Genomic DNA, 20,379 nt, shown 5'->3' on the forward strand with positions numbered 1-20,379 from the left:
ACAGGAATCTAGCAGTTTAACCTCCGGAAATAGATGGGGAGGGTGGTTGATGAATTAGAGTTGACTAAATACCGGAGACAGAAAACAAAAAAGACAATCTAGAGGCTTGCGTCAAAATCTACATAGTTGTTCCTTAATAAAGAGTGAGAAGTGCATGTGTAATGTCTTTAGCAATGAAGATGCTTAAGGGATAAAGAATTTTCTCCTTAGCCAACAACACTGCGTAGTCACCCTGTCTGTGAACTTAATCCGACCGTCCTCCCCAGGTTTCCCGCGAAAACGAGGTCTAGCAGGGGGCCAGACCACCTAAACGGAGGGGGGCACCGAGCAAGGCTAGAGTCTGCTTTCCGTGGGGCGCTGGAGGAGGCCTTTCAGTACCCCCTGTTGGCTCGCAGTGGCGCCTCCCGGAGGCGGAGCCATGCCAGAGCGCTGCTGTGATTGGTGGGGCACCGCCGAGGGCGTTGACGACGGGCAGCTGGCGCGAAACCTTGCTCCACTCTTGCTGTGTAGAGGAGAGCTATCCACCGGGTGCGTCCGGGTTCCTTGCGGGCGTCGGCGCGGAGCGGATTTCCCGGGTAGGAGCGTGCGGGCCGGGGTGGCGGGATGAGGACCCCAGCGAGGGTATCTGTGCAGTGGGATGGGGGAAGCTGGGGGCGGAGGCGGGTGGAACCTGCCCTTTTCTCGCGCAGGTTCCACCAGCACCATGTCGTCCCCGTCGTCTACCCCGAGCCGCCGCGGCAGTCGGCGCGGGCGGGTCACACCTGCGCAGACGCGTAAGTCCCTTCCCGTGAGTCAAGCCCGCCTCATTATCCTCCATCCCCTCTTCTGGCTTTTTCCCGCCACCACAGAGAAACCTGGCCGAGCCTGGTTTCTAGCTCTGAGAGCAGTCTTTAAGGCCCAGGTGGAATAAGATATGCGGACGGCTTTGCCTATTCTTGTGTGTGTGTGTGTGTGTGTGTGTGTGTGTATGTGTGTATTTGTGTGTGTGTGTGAGAAAGAGAGGGAGAGGCAGTAAGTGCTAGGCCCTCGTTTCCTCCTTTTCCAACCTGTTTTCTAATCTTTAAAAGTGTCCGTGCCTATCTGTCTCCGTTTTGTTTGGTTTGTATTTGTTCCCAAGAGACTTGATGGAATTCCCAGAAGACCAAACAGGAGAGTTGATGGCCGTCTTTTCTGTTTTGTATGTCACAAGCTCGAAGTGAAGATGCCAGGTCGTCACCATATCAGAGACGTAGGGGCGAAGATTCTACCTCTACAGGAGAGTTACAGCCCATGCCGACCTCACCTGGAGCTGACCTGCAGAGCCCTGCCGCGCAGGATACGTTATTTTCCAGCCCTGCTCAGATACATTCCTCAGGTATGATTTTGGCAGGATCTAAGTTCTACTGTGGTTGATATAGGGATGCTTTAGCTGCTCATATTTGCTGGTTTGTTAATGGGTAGTTGATGTAACCCTACACGAGCTAGTATGCTCACCACCAATACGGAGATAGATACATGTTAAGACTTAGTGAACAGAGAAGAAAAAATTTGGTGGGTTTTTACTAGAAGCTTTAATAGCCCTCTTAACTTAATTGCCGCAGGTTAACTTAACTGCCACAGGTTTCAAGGAATATTTGCTCTTGTTCTTAGATGACTTAAGTCAACATGCTGTAGTTTAGGATTTGATAGGCTATCAGAATTTTATTGTAGATTTTCATATTTTGTTTTTATAGCAATTCCCGTGGACTTTGATGTTAGTTCACCACTGACATATGGCACTCCCAGCTCTCGGGTGGAGGGAACCCCAAGGAGTGGTGCTAGAGGCACACCTGTGAGGCAGAGGCCTGACCTGGGGTCTGCACGGAAGGGCCTGCAGGTGGATTTGCAGTCTGATGTGGTGAGTATACAGTAGGTCTTCTGTTAGCAGCATTTGGGGAACATAAAATGGGTAATTCCCCATTAACTCGTTCTATCATATTTTTCTGTATAGCCAGCAACAGAAGATATAGTGGCAAGTGAGCAGTCTCTGGGACAAAAACTTGTGATTTGGGGAACAGACGTAAATGTGTCAACATGCAAAGAAAATTTTCAGGTAAGCTGTATGTTAATACTTTAGGGTTCTGAAAATGCTGGGAGAAAGATTTATAAACAGTATCTAAGTAGCTATAGCACTTGGGTAGGTTTTTAGGTGGCTTAGAATTGTTGATTTTTTTAAAAAGAAAAAAATACCATTTATATCTGTCTCCAAATAGGAACATTCTCATGATTTTTTGCATTTGAGTAGTTATTCCTAAATGCATCAGACTTACTCTTTTTCTCTCAACATCAAGAGATTCCTTCAACGTTTTATTGACCCTCTGGCTAAAGAAGAAGAAAATATTGGCATAGATATTACTGAACCTCTGTACATGCAACGACTTGGGGAGGTAATCAAATGGTCTTATAAAATCAAATTAATGCATTTTAAGACAATTAGCAGAACATAACTTGTTTGTTTTCTCTTCTAGATTAATGTCATCGGGGAGCCATTTTTAAATGTAAACTGCGAACACATAAAATCATTTGACAAAAATCTATACAGACAGCTCATCTGCTACCCACAGGTAAGATTTTGATTTTGACCTTACCGAATTATAGTAAACATCCAGAACACCTAGAGGGTTTTTGAATAGCAGAATTTCCTGGGTAACAGAAAGAAAATGCCTCCAGAGCACAAAAACTTAAGAAAATCATACTCTTCTCCTTTAAGATGAACATTTTCTCATACTTTCATATTTCCAAAATAGTCACAGGCCATAGTCTAATTGGCAGGTTCTTTCTTAATAGTATTTAAAGTAATGATGAATCTTAAAATTGATAGCTACTTCGGTTGGATGAAGTAAACTATCTTAAGTGAAAAAAAAATTTTTTAAGAGTTATTTATTTTAGAGAAAGTACACACACATAGGAGGTGGCAGGGGGTGGTTGGCAGAGGGAGAGGGATAGATAGTCTGAAGCAGACTCCAGGCTCAGTGCAGGGCCCCAGTTGGGGCTGGTTCTCATGATCCGAGATCATGACCTGAGCTGAAATGCAGAGTCAGACACTCAACGGTGCCACTCAGGCATCCCTTAAGCAAAAATATTTTATAAATAAGCACATTACACTTTGTGCCATCCATAGCTGATTATGTTAACCTTGTTGTAATCCTTTTCTTTTTTAATTGTTTTTTGTTTGTTTGTTTGTTTTTGGGGGGGTGGGAGGGGTAGAGGAAGAGGGAGAAAGAATCTTTAGCAAGCTCCAGACCCAGTGCAGAACCTGACACAGAGCTCGATCTCACAACCCCAAGATTATGCCCTGAGCCAAAATCAAGAGTCGGGGCGCTTAACCAGCTAAGCCACCCAGGCGCCCTATAACCTTTTTCTTTTAAGCTTTAGGTCAAATTTTATTATTGAAGTATCAGCTATATTTATTCTAGTTGTAGGCTTTGGAGGCAAGCAGACTTGGTTTTGTATCTTGATCTTTAGCTGTATCACCTTGGTCAAGTTCACTAACATAAAAGTATGAGATCAAAAGCTTTTCATTACTAATTAAAAGCCCAAGATATGTCAGTACATTGTGAAGTATTCATATATATGATCACACCTAACCATTATGAAAATATGCAGGGGTGAGAGAGCTCAGTCTCAATGTACCTAAAGTCTTTAAACAATATGTTTGTGATTATATACAAGTGATACTTAAGATTTATGCCAGATGTATTTCTTTTTATACTTCACTAATATGAAATCCCTTATTTCTGGTATTTAATTCTAAGGTGGCAATATAAACACAGCTTGGCTTCTTTAAATTCATTTTTATAGGAAGTTATCCCAACCTTTGACATGGCTGTCAATGAAATCTTCTTTGACCGTTACCCTGATTCAATTTTGGAACATCAGATTCAAGTAAGACCATTCAATGCATTAAAGACGAAGAATATGAGAAACCTGAATCCAGAAGGTAATATTTTTTAATAGCAGGAAAATACATAAAAATAAAATCTTATTTCATCAAGGAATTTTAAAAGAATTGTATATGTGATAGTGGTGGTAATAGATTATAAATTGACTAAATATATGGCAGATTGATTTACCCTATATGCCTTTGAACCAACCCTGCCTTCTTTTAACTTAACTGAAATTACATAAAAGATGTTGTAACTCTCAGGGCACCTGGGTGGCTCAGGGGATTAAATCCTCTGCCTTCAGCTTAGGTTGTGATCTCAGGATCCTGGGATGCATCAGGCTCTCTGCTCAGCAGGGAGCCTGCTTCCCTTCCTCTCTCTCTGCCTGCTTCTCAGCCTACTTGTGATCTCCATCAAATAAATAAATAAAATCTTTTAAAAAATATATATGTTATAACTCTTGACAGTTCTTTATCTTAAGGTGAACTTGCCCAAATGTAATAGTTTTTCAGTTACTAAGTAGGCATATTTTCAAAATCACTGCAGAAAACAAATACAAAATATGATCCCTGCTTTGGAGCTTATAGGAATCTGGTTTGTGGGGTACCTGGATGGCTCCATGGGTTGAGCATCCAACTCTTGATTGTGGCTTAAGTCATGATCTCAAGTCCGCACTCAGCAGGGAGTCTACTTGAGGATTCCTCCTCCCCTCAAATGATTAAATAAGTCTTGTAAAAAAAAAAAAATCTAGCTGGAAAAGTAAATAAAAAAAAAAAAAACATAGGCCAATAGAGCAGTGCAAGGGATGTCTTAGCCCAAGGAGGGGGGACGAGTTCATGGTGAAAGAGAAATTTTAGTTACAGTAAGGATTTGGAAAGCAGACACGAGGGAATTCACTCTGGGCTTCTGTAGGCAGAAGCAAAGCAGAGCTATATGCAGATAGTAAGTGCTGGCTGAGGCCAGAAGTAAGAGAGGTAGTGTTTGTGTTAGGACTGGAAAGTCGGTCCTGAAGAGCTTTGAATTCCAATTTAATACAGATTTTTATTCCAAAGTCAGTAGGGAGCAATTGATACTTTTTCAGAAGAAAGTGAGAAAGATTTTACCACTCTTGAGGATCTCATGGTGAGTGTAGTGTGCCAGGTATAAGGTGTGTTAAAGTTCAGTTCAGAGACTTTTTAATAGTAGCTCTAGTATGGAGCAGCAGGGTCCTAAGCTGGACAGTGGCCATAGGAGTGAAAATATAAGACAAACATGGTATTTGCCATGTATGAAGATTAAGATATAAAAACTGCTGAGAATTTATAAACAGTCCTATAGGTGAATGCGCAAAGGACACAAATGTCAGTATAAGAAAATACAACAGCTAACAAAGGAACAAATGTTGGAGTTCACTGTTGATTAAAGGATACATATGTTCTTATGAAATTGGTTCCTTACCCTACTTTGTGATAGGGTATTCAGTGGAGACACTGAAGGATGTAGGAAACTGAGAGTGCTGCAGTTCATTTTTCAGGGGCAGAGCATTGGTACATGAAGGCTAAGACTGGAGATTATCATAATTTCAGATGAAGAGGGATTGCCAAATACCCAACTAATTTCAAAAGTTTTAAACTTTTTTTTTTTTAAGATTTTATTTATTTATTTGACAGCGATCACAAGTAGGCAGAGAGACAGGTAGAGAGAGAGGAGGAAGCAGGCTCCCTGTTGAGCAGAGAGCCTGATGCGGGGCTCGATCCCAGGACCCTAGGATCATGACCTGAGCTGAAGGCAGAGGCTCTAACCCACTGAGCCACCCAGGTGCCCCAACAAAAGTTTTTGTATTGATTTCTGTAACTTACTATAGATGTTACTTTTTATTTTTTATTTTTTTAAGATTTTATTTATTTATTTGACAAAGATCACAAGTAGGCAGACCACGGCAGGCAGAGAGAGAAGGGAGGGAGCAGGCTCCCCACTCTGAGCAGAGAGCTCGCCCCTGGGATCATGACCTGAGCAGAAGGCAGAGGCTTTAACCCTATGAGCCACCCGGGCACCCACAAAGGTTACTTTTTAAAGTAGAATAAGGATTGGTGGGGAGGGAGGGAAGGAAGATTTTTAAGTAAGTAGAAGGGAGGACAAGACCAAGTGGGAAAGAACTTGTGAGGCAGCAATAAGTACTGAAAGGCTGTGGCAATCTGCAAGGCCAGTTGTGGCTAACTACAGACCATGTTTTGTTGACTATGAATAACAGTGTAACTCGTTTGGAACTAACAGTGGGAATGAATTGGGTAAAAGTTTTCTTGTCAGGGATGGTCCAAACTGTAGAGGAACCAGGTGCAAAAGTGAAAAATATTCTGTACCAAGTCTTTCTTATATAAATAGTAATGATTGTCTAAGTTGTATAGTGCTTATTTCTGCTAAGTACTGTTCTTATAAGGCTTGATGTATGCAGGCTCTTAATCTTTAACAAATGTAAGGCAGATGCCATTACTGTCTTGTGTAGAAGGGCACAGAGAGGCTAAGGTGTCCCCAGGGTCACACAGGTACTCTGTCCAGATCATCTGGCTCTGGAGCCAATGCATTTCACATACACTGAGCATCAGGACTTCAGCATAATACAGTGTGTGAGGAAGAAGGCCATGCGGCAAAGGAGGCAGAAGTGTAAAGCTTCTAATGCAAACCCAGAAGGTGGAGGGGAACAGGAGGTAGATAAGCAGAAAGATGGTGGATGCCTATTGGACAGTGGGCCTTCGGGCAGAAGGCCAGAGGGCCAGCAGAGTTGAGAAGAAGGAAGACAACACAGGAAGGGCATCCCAGGCCAGACCTGAGGATACCCAATGAAACATGCATTCCCTGACCATAGCACCTCCCTGTGACCACAGCCATCCCCAGTAAGATTCTCCTGGGCTCAACGGCACACCTAGACCTGCCCTGGCAGGAATATAGCTCAAGGAAGAGACCACTACTTTCTGGGCTGCAGGCAGTGGCTGATGGATAAGCTGACCTCTCTCCCCAACTCCTTACAGACATCGACCAGCTCATTGCCATCAGTGGCATGGTAATCAGGACATCCCAGCTGATTCCAGAGATGCAAGAGGCCTTCTTCCAGTGCCAAGTGTGTGCCCACACAGCCCGGGTAGAGATTGACCGTGGCCGCATTGCTGAGCCCTCTGTTTGTGAGCGCTGCCACACCACTCACAGCATGGCACTGATCCACAACCGCTCTGTGTTCTCTGACAAACAGATGGTATGTGCCTTCTTGGGTGCCTTGGGAGGCATCCCCATTGGCATATTGGTGCTTAGGGCTTCAGGTTTGGGATGGGGCTTTTCCTTTTTTATTGCCAGTGAGCACCAGGTCATGATTATATACCACGTTCTCATGGCCTAAAATACTTTCTAATAAGAAAAACACATTCTGGGGTGCCTTGGCGGCTCAGTGGGTTAAAGCCTCTGCCTTTGGCTCAGGTCATGATCTCAGGGTCCTGGAATCGAGCCCCATATCAGGTTCTCTGCTCAATAGGGAGCCTGCTTCCCCCCCTGTCTCTGCATGTCTCTGCCTGTCTCTCTGCTTACTTGTGATCTATGTCTGTCAAATAAATAAATACCTTTTTTTTTTTAAAGTTTAAATAAGAAAACACATTCTTTCACTATTTTTTTCCTCACTATTCCACTTTTTGACTTAATAAACTTAATTTGAGGGGTATCTGGATGGCACAGTTTGTAAGCATCTGCTTTCAGCAAGGTTGAGGGATCAAGCCCCACATCCAGCTCTGTGTTCAGTGTGGAGTCTTTAGGCTTTTTTTCTCCCACTACCTCTATCCCTTACTTCCCTCCTGCTTTCCCCCCACCCCAAAATAAATGTTCCCTTTTTTTTTTTTAAGGTTTTATTCATTTGAGAGAGAGAGAGTACACATGAGCAGAGGGGAGGGCAGAGGGAGAAAGAGAAAGAGAAGCCTCATGTGATTCCATCCCAGGACCCTGGGCTCATGACCTGAGCCGAAGGCAGATGCTTAAACAACTGAGACACCCAGGTGCCCTAAAATCTTTTTAAAAAATTTAATTTGAGATGTTTCTATAGGAAATACTTAAGCTTATTTTAAAAAATTTAGTATGTCAGATAAAAGTATATGAAACATCTAAGATCAGTAAAAATTGGGGTGCCTGGCTGGCTCAGTTGGTACAGCAGGCGACTCTTGATCTCAGAGTTGTAAGTTTGAACCCCACGTTAGGTGTGGAGAATACTTAAAAATAAAATATTTTGAAAATTATATCAGTAAACATTAGTTAAATTTTGTCATTTTTCAGCTGTTCCCATTGATACAGAATGAGTTGACAATTTTTCTGAAGTCTTTCTCAAATTTTATTGTAAAGCAAGTTTGGTTTTTGTGTCTTTAATGATTTTTTTTTTTTTTTTAAGATTTTATTCTAGAGAGAGAGAGGGAGTGTGCCCATAGGATGGAGAACAGGGGGAGGGAGAGGGAAAAAGAATGAAGCAACTCCACACTGAGTGCAGAGCCCCACACAGGGCTCAGTCTTACAACTGTGGGATCATGACAAAAGCCAAAACCAAGAGTCAGATGCTTAACTGACTGAGCCACCCAGTCACCCCTTTAATAATGAAAATATTAAGATGAAGTTATCAAAACAACATAGGAATAAGTGGGAAAAGTAAAAATTGTTTATTTGCTGTGATTGTAATGGTGTTAAAGTAGGCACAGGGACAAGGACTGTTAAGTTTTTTGAATTTTGCTGTAATGTTAAAACAACTTTCTAAAATTTAAATAGAATATGGTCAAAATACTACAAAGCTAATTTCCTTTATGGGGAGTCAATAAGAAAAATACTAGCAAATGTGAAGAAGTGTTGAATGTTTTTACTAACCAAAGAATTGAAAATTAATTATAGATAGAAATTTTCATCTAATATTGCTACCAATAATTGGAGCAAATGTACCTCAACTCATGCCAGCATGGTGCTGAGACCTATGATACAAATATGGAAGCGTGCTCCCAGGTCGTTTTTAGTGTAATATTCTTTCTTAGGATGCTTCAGAGACTCCCAAACTGGCTTGAAATAAAACTATCCTAGAGTAGTTTCCAAACTCCATGACCCGATAACACCACAACACACCTTCATACCCACAGACCTCACTGTCAGTGTCTCAACCATTTCCTTATGAAACAACCAAGCTTCTCAACCAAGCACAGGTTTGCCTCAGGACCATTGACACTTGTTGTTCTTAACCTACAGAACACACGGCTTCCTCCCTAATATCCTTAAATCTTTGCCTAGAGGTTGCTTGATCTGAGAAAAGCCTTCCCTAACCTTGCCTTGTGAAAAGCATCTCCTCCACCCCCACTGCTCATGCTCCTTACTCTTTTTTCCTTTTATTACGTGTGTCACTGCCAAATGTTATATGCTCACTTGTATGTTTGTGCATTATTTGTCCTCACTCCACTCCAAGGGAAGACTTCATTCACTGTGGAGTCCCCAGCACCTAGAACCAGGCCAAGTGCTCAGCCAATACTGCTGTGTGAGTAACCAGGCCAAGTGTTTATGAGATGCACACAGTGAATAGGAGAGATGCACCAAAGTACTTAACCAGGAATCTGAAAAGTGTGTACTTCTCCACCTTGGAAATCTATGAGAAGTAATTGCTAAAAACATAATTAGAAATTTAGACAAACGTGTATGCAAAGAAATGTTCACTACATCCTTGAAATGGTGAAAAACAGTCTCACAAATTACGGCTGTCTCCCAAATAGGGGAATTTGTATGTAAACAATAATCCTTACAAATGTATGTTTATGTCACATTAAAGGTTTAAAAAAAAATGTTGGCTATCTGGAGATAAAAACAAAGAATGGTATTTTTTTACGATTTTATTTATTTCAGAGAGAACATGAACACAACTGAGGGGAGACAGAAGGAGAAGCAGGCTCCCCACCGAGCAGGGATCCTGATGTGGGGCTCTTCCCAGGGCCCTGGATCATGACCTGAGCCAAAGGCAGATACTAAAACCATTTGAACCATCCAGATGCCCCGAGAATGGTGTTTTAAAAATAAATGTGGTAGGGCTCAGTCGCTTGAGTGTGAGACTCTTGATCTTGGCTCAGGGTGTCAGGTGCTCCTATGTGCTCAGCTGGGAGTCTGCTTTCTCTCCCTCTCCTTCAGACCTCCCCCATTTGGGTGTACACACATGCACATGTGCGCTCTCTCTAAAATAAATAAGTGAAATCTTTTTATAAAGTAGAAATGTGGTAACATCAAAAATAGTTATCTGTAAGTGGTACAAAGATGGGCAGTTTTGTCTAAATTGTGCTTGTCATTTCCTGAGTTATCTGTTTCCTCTGTTCTTTCAGATCAAACTCCAAGAGTCTCCTGAAGATATGCCTGCAGGGCAGACGCCTCACACTGTCATCCTTTTTGCTCACAATGATCTTGTTGACAAGGTTCAGCCTGGAGACAGAGTGAATGTTACAGGTTAGAATGTAGATTATATTAATGAGATAAGTATGCCTTGGGGTTTTTTTTATTTGTTTGGGGTTTTTTTATGCTTTTTAGTCAGTCCTTTCGCTTGGTCATGAATTCATTGGCCTGAAGCCCGGTCCTGCCTATAATGCTTTATTCACTTTTTACTTAGCAGGGTGGAACCTTTCAATGTGTTGTCTGCTGTTGCTTGCTCTTTACTGTTTCAGTGTTCCAGAGCTATAAGTGTATTTTGACCTGATAGCACTGGTATCTGGAGAAAACAGCTCAGACAAGGCTAGTATTGGTAAGATTGGAGTTCTACCAGCAGCTTCAGGAAGCAGCACTCACCAACCTGGAATTTTAAATAATTTGCCACTTCCCAAATGTACAGCTAGGGTTAACATTTACTTATTATAGAGAGGAAATGGGTCAGAGTACCTTGCAGAGTTACGTTGTGGTTTGTGGGTTTTTTTTTTAAGATTTTATTTATTTGTTTGACAGAGATACAGCCAGAGAGGGAACATAGGCAGAGGGAGTGGGAGAGGGAGAAACAGGCTTCCCACTGAGCAAGGAGCCGGATGTTGAGCTTGATCCCAGGATGCTGGGATCGTGACCTGTTCCGAAGGCAGACACTTAACTGACTGAGCCATCCAGGTGCCTCACATTGTGGTATTTTTATAGGAAGTAGAGATTCAGAGACTTTCAGATCACTGTAGCTGAGGTTATGTGGTAATCTGTGACGCAAGGTTTCTCCTTCTCTCCTGGCCAAGAAAGTGCTTATTCTACTCTACCACGTGAATATGCCAGTCTTTCTCTTGATGCTTCAGAGTAGGATAAGCACCTGGTTTCTCAAAGGTGCTGTGAATAGCAGGCAGAGTTCACTGAGGTCAAGGTGGGGACTGAATCCAGGGAGTGGCTGCAGCTCTTAATGTAACCCATTAGTTGTGTTCTGTGAGTTAAGACTTCTCATCCTGTGTCTCCACAGTAGGTGTAGCCCAACGGTTGCCTATAACAACCTTAAGTTATAAAAGCACTTGTAGTTCATTAACAATATGAAAGAATGTGTCATTAGTGAAAGTTGTGCAATCCTTGTTCTGCCACCCTATATTGGTCTGAAACCTTTGATAAAGTATTTAATCTATTTTAATATCCTCAACTGCCAAGTAGAATTAATGTGATTATACAGATGAATGTGTTTGGGGAGGGGAGCTGTGGAAAGCACCATATAGATGTAAAATAAATATTGAAGTTGTTCTGTGATGAAGAATCATTGCAAGCACCAGTAAAAATAAGTAGACACTTTAAACAGTTATCTGTCCCTAATTCAGCTTACCATAAAGGAGGTTGTGTACTCTCAGAATGCTACATATGAACTGGTTTTTAATGTTTTAAAAAAGAATTACATTGACCTATTAAATAAAAGGATTGGTGATCTATGATGTGTTGCTAAGAAGCCTGTGATAGAGCAGATAGTTGCTCCTCAGAAAGCTGCAAGAAATTGGATTATCCCAGAGTCCAAGCCTTCTGGATTGAAAGTCAAAAAAAGATAAACATCACAGATGTCAGTTTGGGAAACTTCTTTTTGAAAAACAAATGAGTTGGTATGGTTGAGGGCTGATTACTCATTTATTTCTTCTAATGTTCTTAAATTATATTCTTTAGGAAGTGTGCTAGGGCATGCCCATTCACCTAGAAACACTTCTTGTTATTAATAACATGTAGTAATATTTCTTTTACTGTATCTTTACCTCTGACTCTATAGACAGTCTAGTCTGTGAAATAACTTTTGAGTAATCTTTTTAAAGATTTTATTTACTTATTTGAGTAGTTTTTAAAAGAGCTTTTTAGTATTTCCTTTCCAAATTTTTGGTACAGGATTTTAGTACTTTGTTCTAGTCAAATAATTACTAAGCAGATTCTGTACATTCAGCTTAAAAGAAATGAAAAAACTGTTTCAAAATACTGTTTATTGAACACAGCTGTAAGCCAGCATTATGCTGAAAGCAAAGTAATTTCATTTAAATCTCAGAGTGATTATATGCAGTATGGTTGTACTCAGGTGCCCAAGATCATAGAGCTAATGGATGGTTATAGATGAACACGTTTTTAGGTCTGCTTTTTTAAAAAACCTGTGTTTTGGGACACCTGGGTGGCTCAGTTGGTTAAACGGCTGCCTTCGGCTCAGGTCATGATCCCAGCGTCCTGGGATCGAGTCCCATATCGGGCTCCTTGCTCGGCGGGGAGCCTGCTTCTCCCTCTGCCTCTGCCTGCCATTCTGTCTGCCTGTGCTCGGTCTCTCTCCCTCTCTCTCTCTGATAAACAAACAAATAAATAAATAAAACCTGTGTTTTTTCCAACTTGCCTTGCCATTTTCACCAGGGAGCTTTGCAGTATAGGCGAATCCTTGACTCTAGGAAGGTCATGAAGGCAGTATGCTCAAAACTCACCTCCACTGCCAGCCCTCAGGTCTCTTAGGTGCTGCCTGCTGTCTGCTAGTTTATGTGCCATTTAGGGGAAGGTAAAAGCATATCTCTTGATTGTGCCCTCAGGTATCTATCGAGCTGTTCCTATCCGAGTCAATTCAAGAGTAAGTAATGTGAAGTCTGTCTACAAAACCCACATTGATGTCATTCACTATCGGAAAACTGATGCAAAACGCCTGCATGGCTTTGATGAAGAAGCAGAGCAGAAACTTTTTTCAGAGAAACGGGTGGAATTGCTCAAGGAACTTTCTAGAAAGCCAGACATTTATGAGAGACTTGCTTCAGCCTTGGCTCCGAGTATTTATGAACATGAAGATATAAAGAAGGTAACAGTGGACTTTTAACTTTGATCAGGATTTATAGTTCTTTGAGATCAAAAGGCACGAATATGTGCCCCTTCTATCACTACCACCCCCACCCCATCCCTAAAGAATAAGAACTGTTGGGTGTTCCACAGAGCAAGGTGCTTACCATCTGACTTGGTTATTGGTTGAAAAGAATTGGTCATTGTCCATTTCCTCATATCTACATTGAAATTAAATGTTTCTAAAGAATAACAAAAGCTAGATGGGATCAGAATAGAGATTTACATAGCCACCATTCTGGCACACTGGTATGTGAGTCTATATAAATTGGTTAGTTCATTTAAAGCACTTTCCTCTTTATACATTGCCTTAATTTAATTATAATTTTTTATTCACAGGATAAGAAAATACCTCTAACATTTAAACTAGATCAATTGCTCTGTAGTCAGTGAATGTTTAAACATTTTTGTTTAGGGAATCTTGCTTCAGCTCTTTGGTGGAACAAGAAAGGATTTTAGTCACACAGGAAGAGGCAAATTTCGTGCTGAGATCAACATCCTGTTGTGTGGTGATCCTGGGACCAGCAAGTCCCAGCTGCTGCAGTATGTGTACAATCTAGTCCCCAGGGGCCAGTACACATCTGGGAAAGGCTCCAGTGCAGTAGGCCTCACTGCATACGTGATGAAAGACCCTGAGACGAGGCAGCTTGTCTTGCAGACTGGTGCCCTTGTTCTGAGTGACAATGGTATCTGCTGTATTGATGAATTTGACAAGATGAATGAAAGTACAAGATCAGTACTTCATGAAGTCATGGAACAGCAGACTCTTTCAATTGCAAAGGTGAGAGGCCCGTTCTCCATGTGTCAACATGGGTACACTTAGAAATCTAGCACCCATATTCACCTTGGTTCTAACTTTGGGAAACTCATGACTACTTTTCCTATTAGGTTTCAGCTAAATATCTTTGAGTATTTCCTCTTTCATCTTTTTTGCTATAGTAACCCACTAATATGTGGTATTCCTAGAACTTGAGTTTGTCCTAAATGTTATGCAGGGGTTTAGTTTCTGAGAAGAATGTAGTTACAGCATACATTTGTCTAGAATATGATTGTTGGCATGAATCTGAGGATGGCATTGTCCCAGATAAATCTGTTGGTATCATCACACACACAAGGTGATGTGTGTGACTCTTGGTGACGGTGGATGTACGGCAAAGTGCACTCCAGGTGAAGATAGCTCACGTGGTTCCTGCCAGCATCAGGGTGAAGTTTCTAACTGCACTGTTTTCTCTGGTAGGCTGGGATTATTTGTCAGCTCAATGCTCGCACCTCTATCCTGGCAGCAGCAAATCCTATTGAGTCTCAATGGAATCCTAAAAAAACGACCATTGAAAATATCCAGCTACCTCACACTTTATTATCAAGGTATGAGAACATAAAGAAGATGCTTACTTTGCTCATTTGTAGAATTTTCAGGGTGAGATAAAGGGAAATAATAAAATTCAACCACTACTAGCATCATAAGCTCTTCACTCTAAAGCAAAATTTTCTAATAGGGGTGGTCAGGTTTTCATGGCAAGGACTGTGTTTCTCTACTCAGCTATCAGGTAGCACCTTAACATTTATTCATTCTTTGAAGCTGTTAGGACATTTCACCTTGACATCCTTTTCAGAAGCCCATCACTTGCTGCTCATCTCTGCCTTAAAGTCGCTAAAGAATATCATCAAGTACAGAGAAAAGCTTCACATGACAGATAAGGTTCTGAAAAATTAAATTTGTTAAAGTAGAATTATAATCCAGTTTTTCTCAATGCCACTGCTACAAATACTGATTTCATTAATGGGTTGTAATAGTATTTTATAAATAGTATTTTACCTTATTATAGTAGTTATTTATAGTATTTCATAAATGGATTTTAGATTTTATGTATTTTTTTTAAGATTCTATTTATTTATTTAACAGGCAGAGATCATAAGTAGGCAGAGAGGCAGGCAGAGAGAGAGGAAGGGAAGCAGGCTCCCTGCTGAGCAGAGAGCCCAATGTGGGGCTCCATCCCAGGGCCCTGGGATCTGACCTGAGCTGAAGGCAGAGGCTTTAACCCACTGAGCCACCCAGGCGCCCCAGATTTTAGATTTTAATTATTCAACTTTGTTCCAGAGTTCTGTTCTGTTTTTTGTTTTTTTTCCCAAAACAGTTGAATGCTTTTTCCTTTAAATCTTACAATCTTCAAAATTATCATTTTTTTTTTTTAAGAGAGACCACAAAGAGGGAACACGAGCAAGGGGAGCGGGAGAAGGAAAAGCAGGCTTCCCGCAGAACAGGGAGACTGATGGGGGGCTCGATCCCAGGACCCGAGGATCATGACCTAAGTCAAAGGCAGATGCCTGATGACTGAGCCAGCCAGGCACCCCTGGAGAGCAGACTCTTAATTCTTCCTTGGCAGCTCTGACTACACATACATTCACTGATCATGCCTAGGTGGCTCAGAAGCAAATTTTTTTTTTAAGATTTATTTATTTTGAGAGAGAGTGTACGGGGGAGGGGGGCAAGGGGGTAGCAGAGAGAGAGAGGGAGAATCTCCAGCTGGCTTCCCACTGAGCACGGACCTGATGCAGTGCTCAATCTCAGGACCCATGAGATCATGACCTGCGCCGAAACCAAGAGTCAGAGGCTTAACCACCTGAGCCACCCAGGAGCCACAGGAGCAATTTTTAAGTTACATATGTGGGTATATTGGTGTCCCAAGCAGGAAAACAATGTTTTTACAATATTTTTTCAGGTTTGATTTGATATTCCTCATGCTGGATCCTCAGGACGAAGCCTATGATAGGCGTCTGGCCCACCACCTTGTCGCTTTATACTACCAGAGTGAGGAGCAAGTGGAAGAGGAGTTCATGGACATGGCAGTGCTAAAGGACTACATTGCTTACGCCCACAGCATGGTCATGCCTCGTCTGAGCCAAGAAGCCAGCCAGGCTCTCATTGAGGTAACACATGTCCATGTTTAAATCCTGAGAAATGTTTTTATTGAGCCTGTAGCCAATAACGTTAATGTCACTAGCTGACTATCTCCATTAAAAAGTAGTTTTGTTAATGACGTATTATTTTGTATAACTACTTTTTTCTCCTATGTTGCAAAATTGACTTTTCTAAAGGTAGAAAAGGGAAAAGATTCTTTTATATATGTCGTACAAGCTTTTTATAATTAAATGTTTGTAAACACAATAAGTTTAAGCTCAGAATACATGAGTCGAAGTAGAAGTTATGCTACTTAGTAACTTTGTAACTCTGAAGAAGTCATGTAATTTCTCTGAGCTTCCATTTGCTTGTTTCTAAAAAGTAAAAGGAATTTTGAGTACCTGATGTTCACTTTTCTGTAGCCTTTCCCTTGGACAGCAGTGCATAATCACACATTCAGTTATTCAAACACTATATTAAAAAGGTTCCTGGTGCTTAGTGGGCTTTATATCCTAACTAAGCCCCTGAAAATACTCAAAGAAAGTTATAGGTGATGTATAATTTTCCATTTGTATCATATACTTGAGGGTTGCTCAACAAAAAATGATGTTCACGGAGGACATTGGGAGTTGGAGAGAAGTGAGTTGGGGGATGTCAGAGGAGGAGACAAACCATGAGAGACTGTGGACTCTGAGTAACAAACTGAAGATTTTGGAGGGGTGGTGGGAGGGGGTTGGGTGAGCCTGGTGTGGGTATTAAAGAAGGCATGTATTGCATAGAGCGCATTGGGTGTGGTGCATAAACAATGAATCTTGGAACAAAATAAAACTAAATTAAAAGTGATGTTATATATGTGAGTTTACTACAACTCAGATTTGTAACATTATTTCAGTAATCTTTGCATGCCTCAGTCATTAAATAAACCCTCAGCATAGGTGTAAACCAGAGTTGGTGCCTGAGCACCTTTTTCAGACAGGCACCCTGATTGGTCCTCTGCTGTAATTGTGACCTGCCCTTTACCCCAACACACCATGTCCCCTGAATGCCAGCCTCACACACCTCCTAGCCCACCCCGATTCTTCACTCTTCATAGCCACATCAGATACCACCTTCATGATGAGCTTTAAGGCCCAGGGCTAGATCTGACTTCTGATTCCCCTCAGTACTGCACCTGGCCGCCGTTAGTTTATTTAACAGAATCCTAACTGTTCAAAGTTCAGCCACAAAACTAAAGTATTGTTACAAGGAGTTTTGGTTTTAGTTTTTGTTTTTGTTTTTGTTTTTTTTCCTGCCTACACTAGGCTTATGTAGATATGAGGAAGATTGGTAGCAGCCGAGGAATGGTTTCTGCGTACCCTCGACAGCTGGAATCATTAATTCGATTAGCAGAAGCCCACGCTAAAGTACGATTCTCAAGTAAAGTTGAAGGAGTTGATGTTGAAGAAGCAAAACGCCTCCATCGGGAAGCTCTAAAGCAGTCTGCCACTGACCCCCGGACTGGCATTGTGGACATATCTATTCTAACTACAGGTCTGTTTGCATTGAACATAAGAGCACATGAAATTTATACACACACACACACACGCATGCACGCACATATGCACACACACACAACATGTAAGTAATTTGTATTTCATAGTTGAGCTAACAATTAAGTTATTTGAAATGACGGACTTTTTAACCTTTTTCAGATCAGGGCCTCTTTGAGAATCCTGTTAAAAGCTGAGAAAAATATGCTTAGACACATGCATGCACATACAGTGTTGTATCTAATTTCACAGAGCTTTTCTGCTGTCTAGGTACCTCTGTTAGTCCACTTTAAATAATTCATTTCTTAATGAGCACTGACTGCTTGCTATATAGATTACATGGACTGTGTTTCAGTGGAAACTAGCAGTTACTGGCTTATAGAAAATTGGAAACAGAATTCAGAACTCAAAATTTTGAATATATTTTAGCATTCAGCCACTGTCCCCTAATCTTTTTCGTGGCAACACTACTAAAGAAATATTAATGGAAATTTGAAATACTTCACTTCCCTGTAGCAGAAATATTTTCATTAATTTCTTTCTTTCTTTTTTTCATTTAAATCAGGAATGAGTGCCACCTCTCGTAAACGGAAAGAAGAGTTAGCTGAAGCATTGAAAAAACTTATTTTATCTAAGGGCAAAACACCAGCTCTAAAATATCAGCAACTCTTTGAAGATATCCGGGGACAGTCTGACATAGTAAGTGTTTATAAGAGTTTTTTGCTTAATAGAAATTTTCTTTTTTACCTTAGTACTTCTATTAAGGTTTTTGTGGGGGTTTTTTAAATTTTTTTATAAACATACAATGTATTTTTATCCCCAGGGGTACATGTCTGTGAATCGCCATTTTTGAGGTTTTTTAAAATCTTTTTCTTTCATTTAAGTATTAAATATAGGTCTGGATTAAAAAAAGGTAAAGTCCCCCACAAATTCATCATCAAGAAATAACCACAAAATTTTGTTCTATTAATAGTTTTTGTGTATATGTACACATGTGGTCTTTCTGAAATATGAACATAGTTAGAGTTACACTGTTTTATAACTTGCTTTTTCTTTGTTTTTTAATTTAAAATATGCTGTCAACATCATCTGTGTTGTGAATAGGCTGAATAACATTATTTATAATGATTGGGTAAGATCCCTTTGAGTGCCTATCCCATCATTTACTAAACCGATTGCTGAACATTTAGGATGTTTGCAGTTTTTTCCCATGATAAATAGTGTTAACCCTGCATATTAGCCATGCATCACAAGGTAATGATGAAATGATCAGGTTCCCTTTTGTAAATAAAGTTGGGTTACCCAGTGAAAAGAACTCCAGGGTCCAAGTCAGCCATTTGCCTGCTTTCATTTGCATATTTTCTACAGCTGGATTAGCACTACAGGGGCAGAGTTGAATATTTCTACAGACCATAAGGGTAGATAGCAAGCCTATCTATTTGTCTTCAGGCCCTCTGCATGAAATGGTTACCCTCCTGGTTAGAACCTAAGACGTGTATACAGCTACCAAAAAGGAAAGAGACTGGTAGCTCTTTACATTGAAATCAGCGTATCTAACAGGTAAGGGAGTACTTAATGTGTAAAATAATTGTTTTCATCTCTTCCCCAAAGGCTATTACCAAAGATATGTTTGAAGAAGCCCTGCGTGCCTTGGCTGATGATGACTTCTTAACAGTAACTGGCAAAACTGTCCGCTTGCTCTGAAGCTCTAAGGTGTTGTACTTGTGTGCCTATGTGTGCAGCATAGAGGCCAATGAGCTGCCACTGTTGCTATCTGTGGAAATAGATTCTTAAAGTCATTATTTGGCTCCATAAAAATCTTCTAACCTGGGTTCAGTGAAGTGGGTGTTTTCACTTATTTAACATCCTTAGTGAAAATACTGTGCCAATTTACAGTTGAGGTTATTTTTTTTAAGTGCCATTATTTTAGCACCAGGGTTTTTAATGTGTATTTCCATATATATGTATGTATGTATATGTTAGGATGTCAGTCTTTTTTGGAGATGGCAGTCTGAGTCACGGGTCATGGTTTTGTGCTGAACTTTCTAAAGGCAATCATCCATATGCTTGAAGTTTTTGTAATATGAGATAAAACTTAGCCAGGGCATATCATTCAGTATGAGGTAATGAAGGACCAGAGCTTTCTCCCTCTTAAAACTCTCAAGTGTAATTCCTTCTAGAGGCTTATTCTCATGGCTCCCATAAGATGAAAAAAATGGGTGGTTGTAAATGATTAAGGTTTAGGTTAACTTCTACTTTATCCTAATATGTAAACTTTTTCCTAAATAAATGATTGATTAAGTAATACTTGGTTATCTGGTTTTATTTTTCATTAAGAAAAATAACTTTAATAAATGTTATACTCATGGAAATTCATGATGGTAATAAGTACTTTAGAATGCACAAAAGAAATTCACTATAATATAGGTTCCAATTTACTTTTATCCTAGCAGGCATTATCCTTTTTTGTTCTGTTTTGTTCTGTTTAAGATGTTATTTATTTATCAGAGAAAGCAAGGCAGGGGGAGTGGCAGGCAGAGGGAGAAGTAAGCTTCCTGCTGAGCAAGGAGCCCAATGCAGGACTGATCCAGTCCCAGGACCATGTGATTATGACCTGAGCCAAAGGTGGACATTTAACCAACTGAGCCACCCAGGTGCCCCATAGCAGGTTTTATTCTTATAAAACCACCATAGGCTAGAATTTTATACAGAACTAGGATTATAATAAATAATCCCTGAAACATTGAGGGTA

The 20,379-nt window shown here is 40.7% G+C and overlaps 1 protein-coding gene across 2 annotated transcripts; it reads left to right on the plus strand.

Annotated features, from left to right (window-relative positions):
• Positions 1-436: 436 nt before the first annotated feature.
• Positions 437-19,932, plus strand: MCM4 (minichromosome maintenance complex component 4). Of its 2 annotated transcripts, none has more exons than XM_004780193.3 (17): positions 437-528; positions 690-773; positions 1,190-1,354; positions 1,713-1,876; positions 1,970-2,071; positions 2,310-2,405; positions 2,487-2,582; positions 3,820-3,958; positions 6,908-7,128; positions 10,244-10,364; positions 12,902-13,161; positions 13,615-13,980; positions 14,437-14,564; positions 15,920-16,127; positions 17,400-17,628; positions 18,193-18,326; positions 19,239-19,932. In XM_004780193.3, exons 2-17 carry the CDS (start codon positions 704-706, stop codon positions 19,329-19,331), a joined length of 2,592 nt encoding a protein of 863 aa, XP_004780250.1. In that variant the 5' UTR covers positions 437-528; positions 690-703; the 3' UTR covers positions 19,332-19,932. The 2 variants fall into 2 exon arrangements, with proteins under 2 accessions (XP_004780250.1, XP_004780249.2); XM_004780192.3 differs by having other exon boundaries at positions 452-575.
• Positions 19,933-20,379: the final 447 nt, after the last annotated feature.

This window comes from Mustela putorius, unplaced genomic scaffold (genome assembly GCF_011764305.1).
Source record: "Mustela putorius furo isolate JIRA1106 unplaced genomic scaffold, ASM1176430v1.1 tig00000056_pilon_pilon_pilon, whole genome shotgun sequence".
Lineage (NCBI taxonomy): Eukaryota > Metazoa > Chordata > Mammalia > Carnivora > Mustelidae > Mustela > Mustela putorius.

What these genes read in the sequence shown, in the direction of transcription:
- MCM4 (XM_004780193.3), top strand. Translation starts at nt 704, where the DNA reads ATGTCGTCCCCGTCGTCTACCCCGAGCCGCCGCGGCAGTCGGCGCGGG. An exon ending in TGCTCAGATACATTCCTCAG is followed by an intron (nt 1,355 to 1,712) that starts GTATGATTTTGG and finishes TTGTTTTTATAG; the next exon opens with CAATTCCCGTGGACTTTGAT. An exon ending in TGGATTTGCAGTCTGATGTG is followed by an intron (nt 1,877 to 1,969) that starts GTGAGTATACAG and finishes TTTTCTGTATAG; the next exon opens with CCAGCAACAGAAGATATAGT.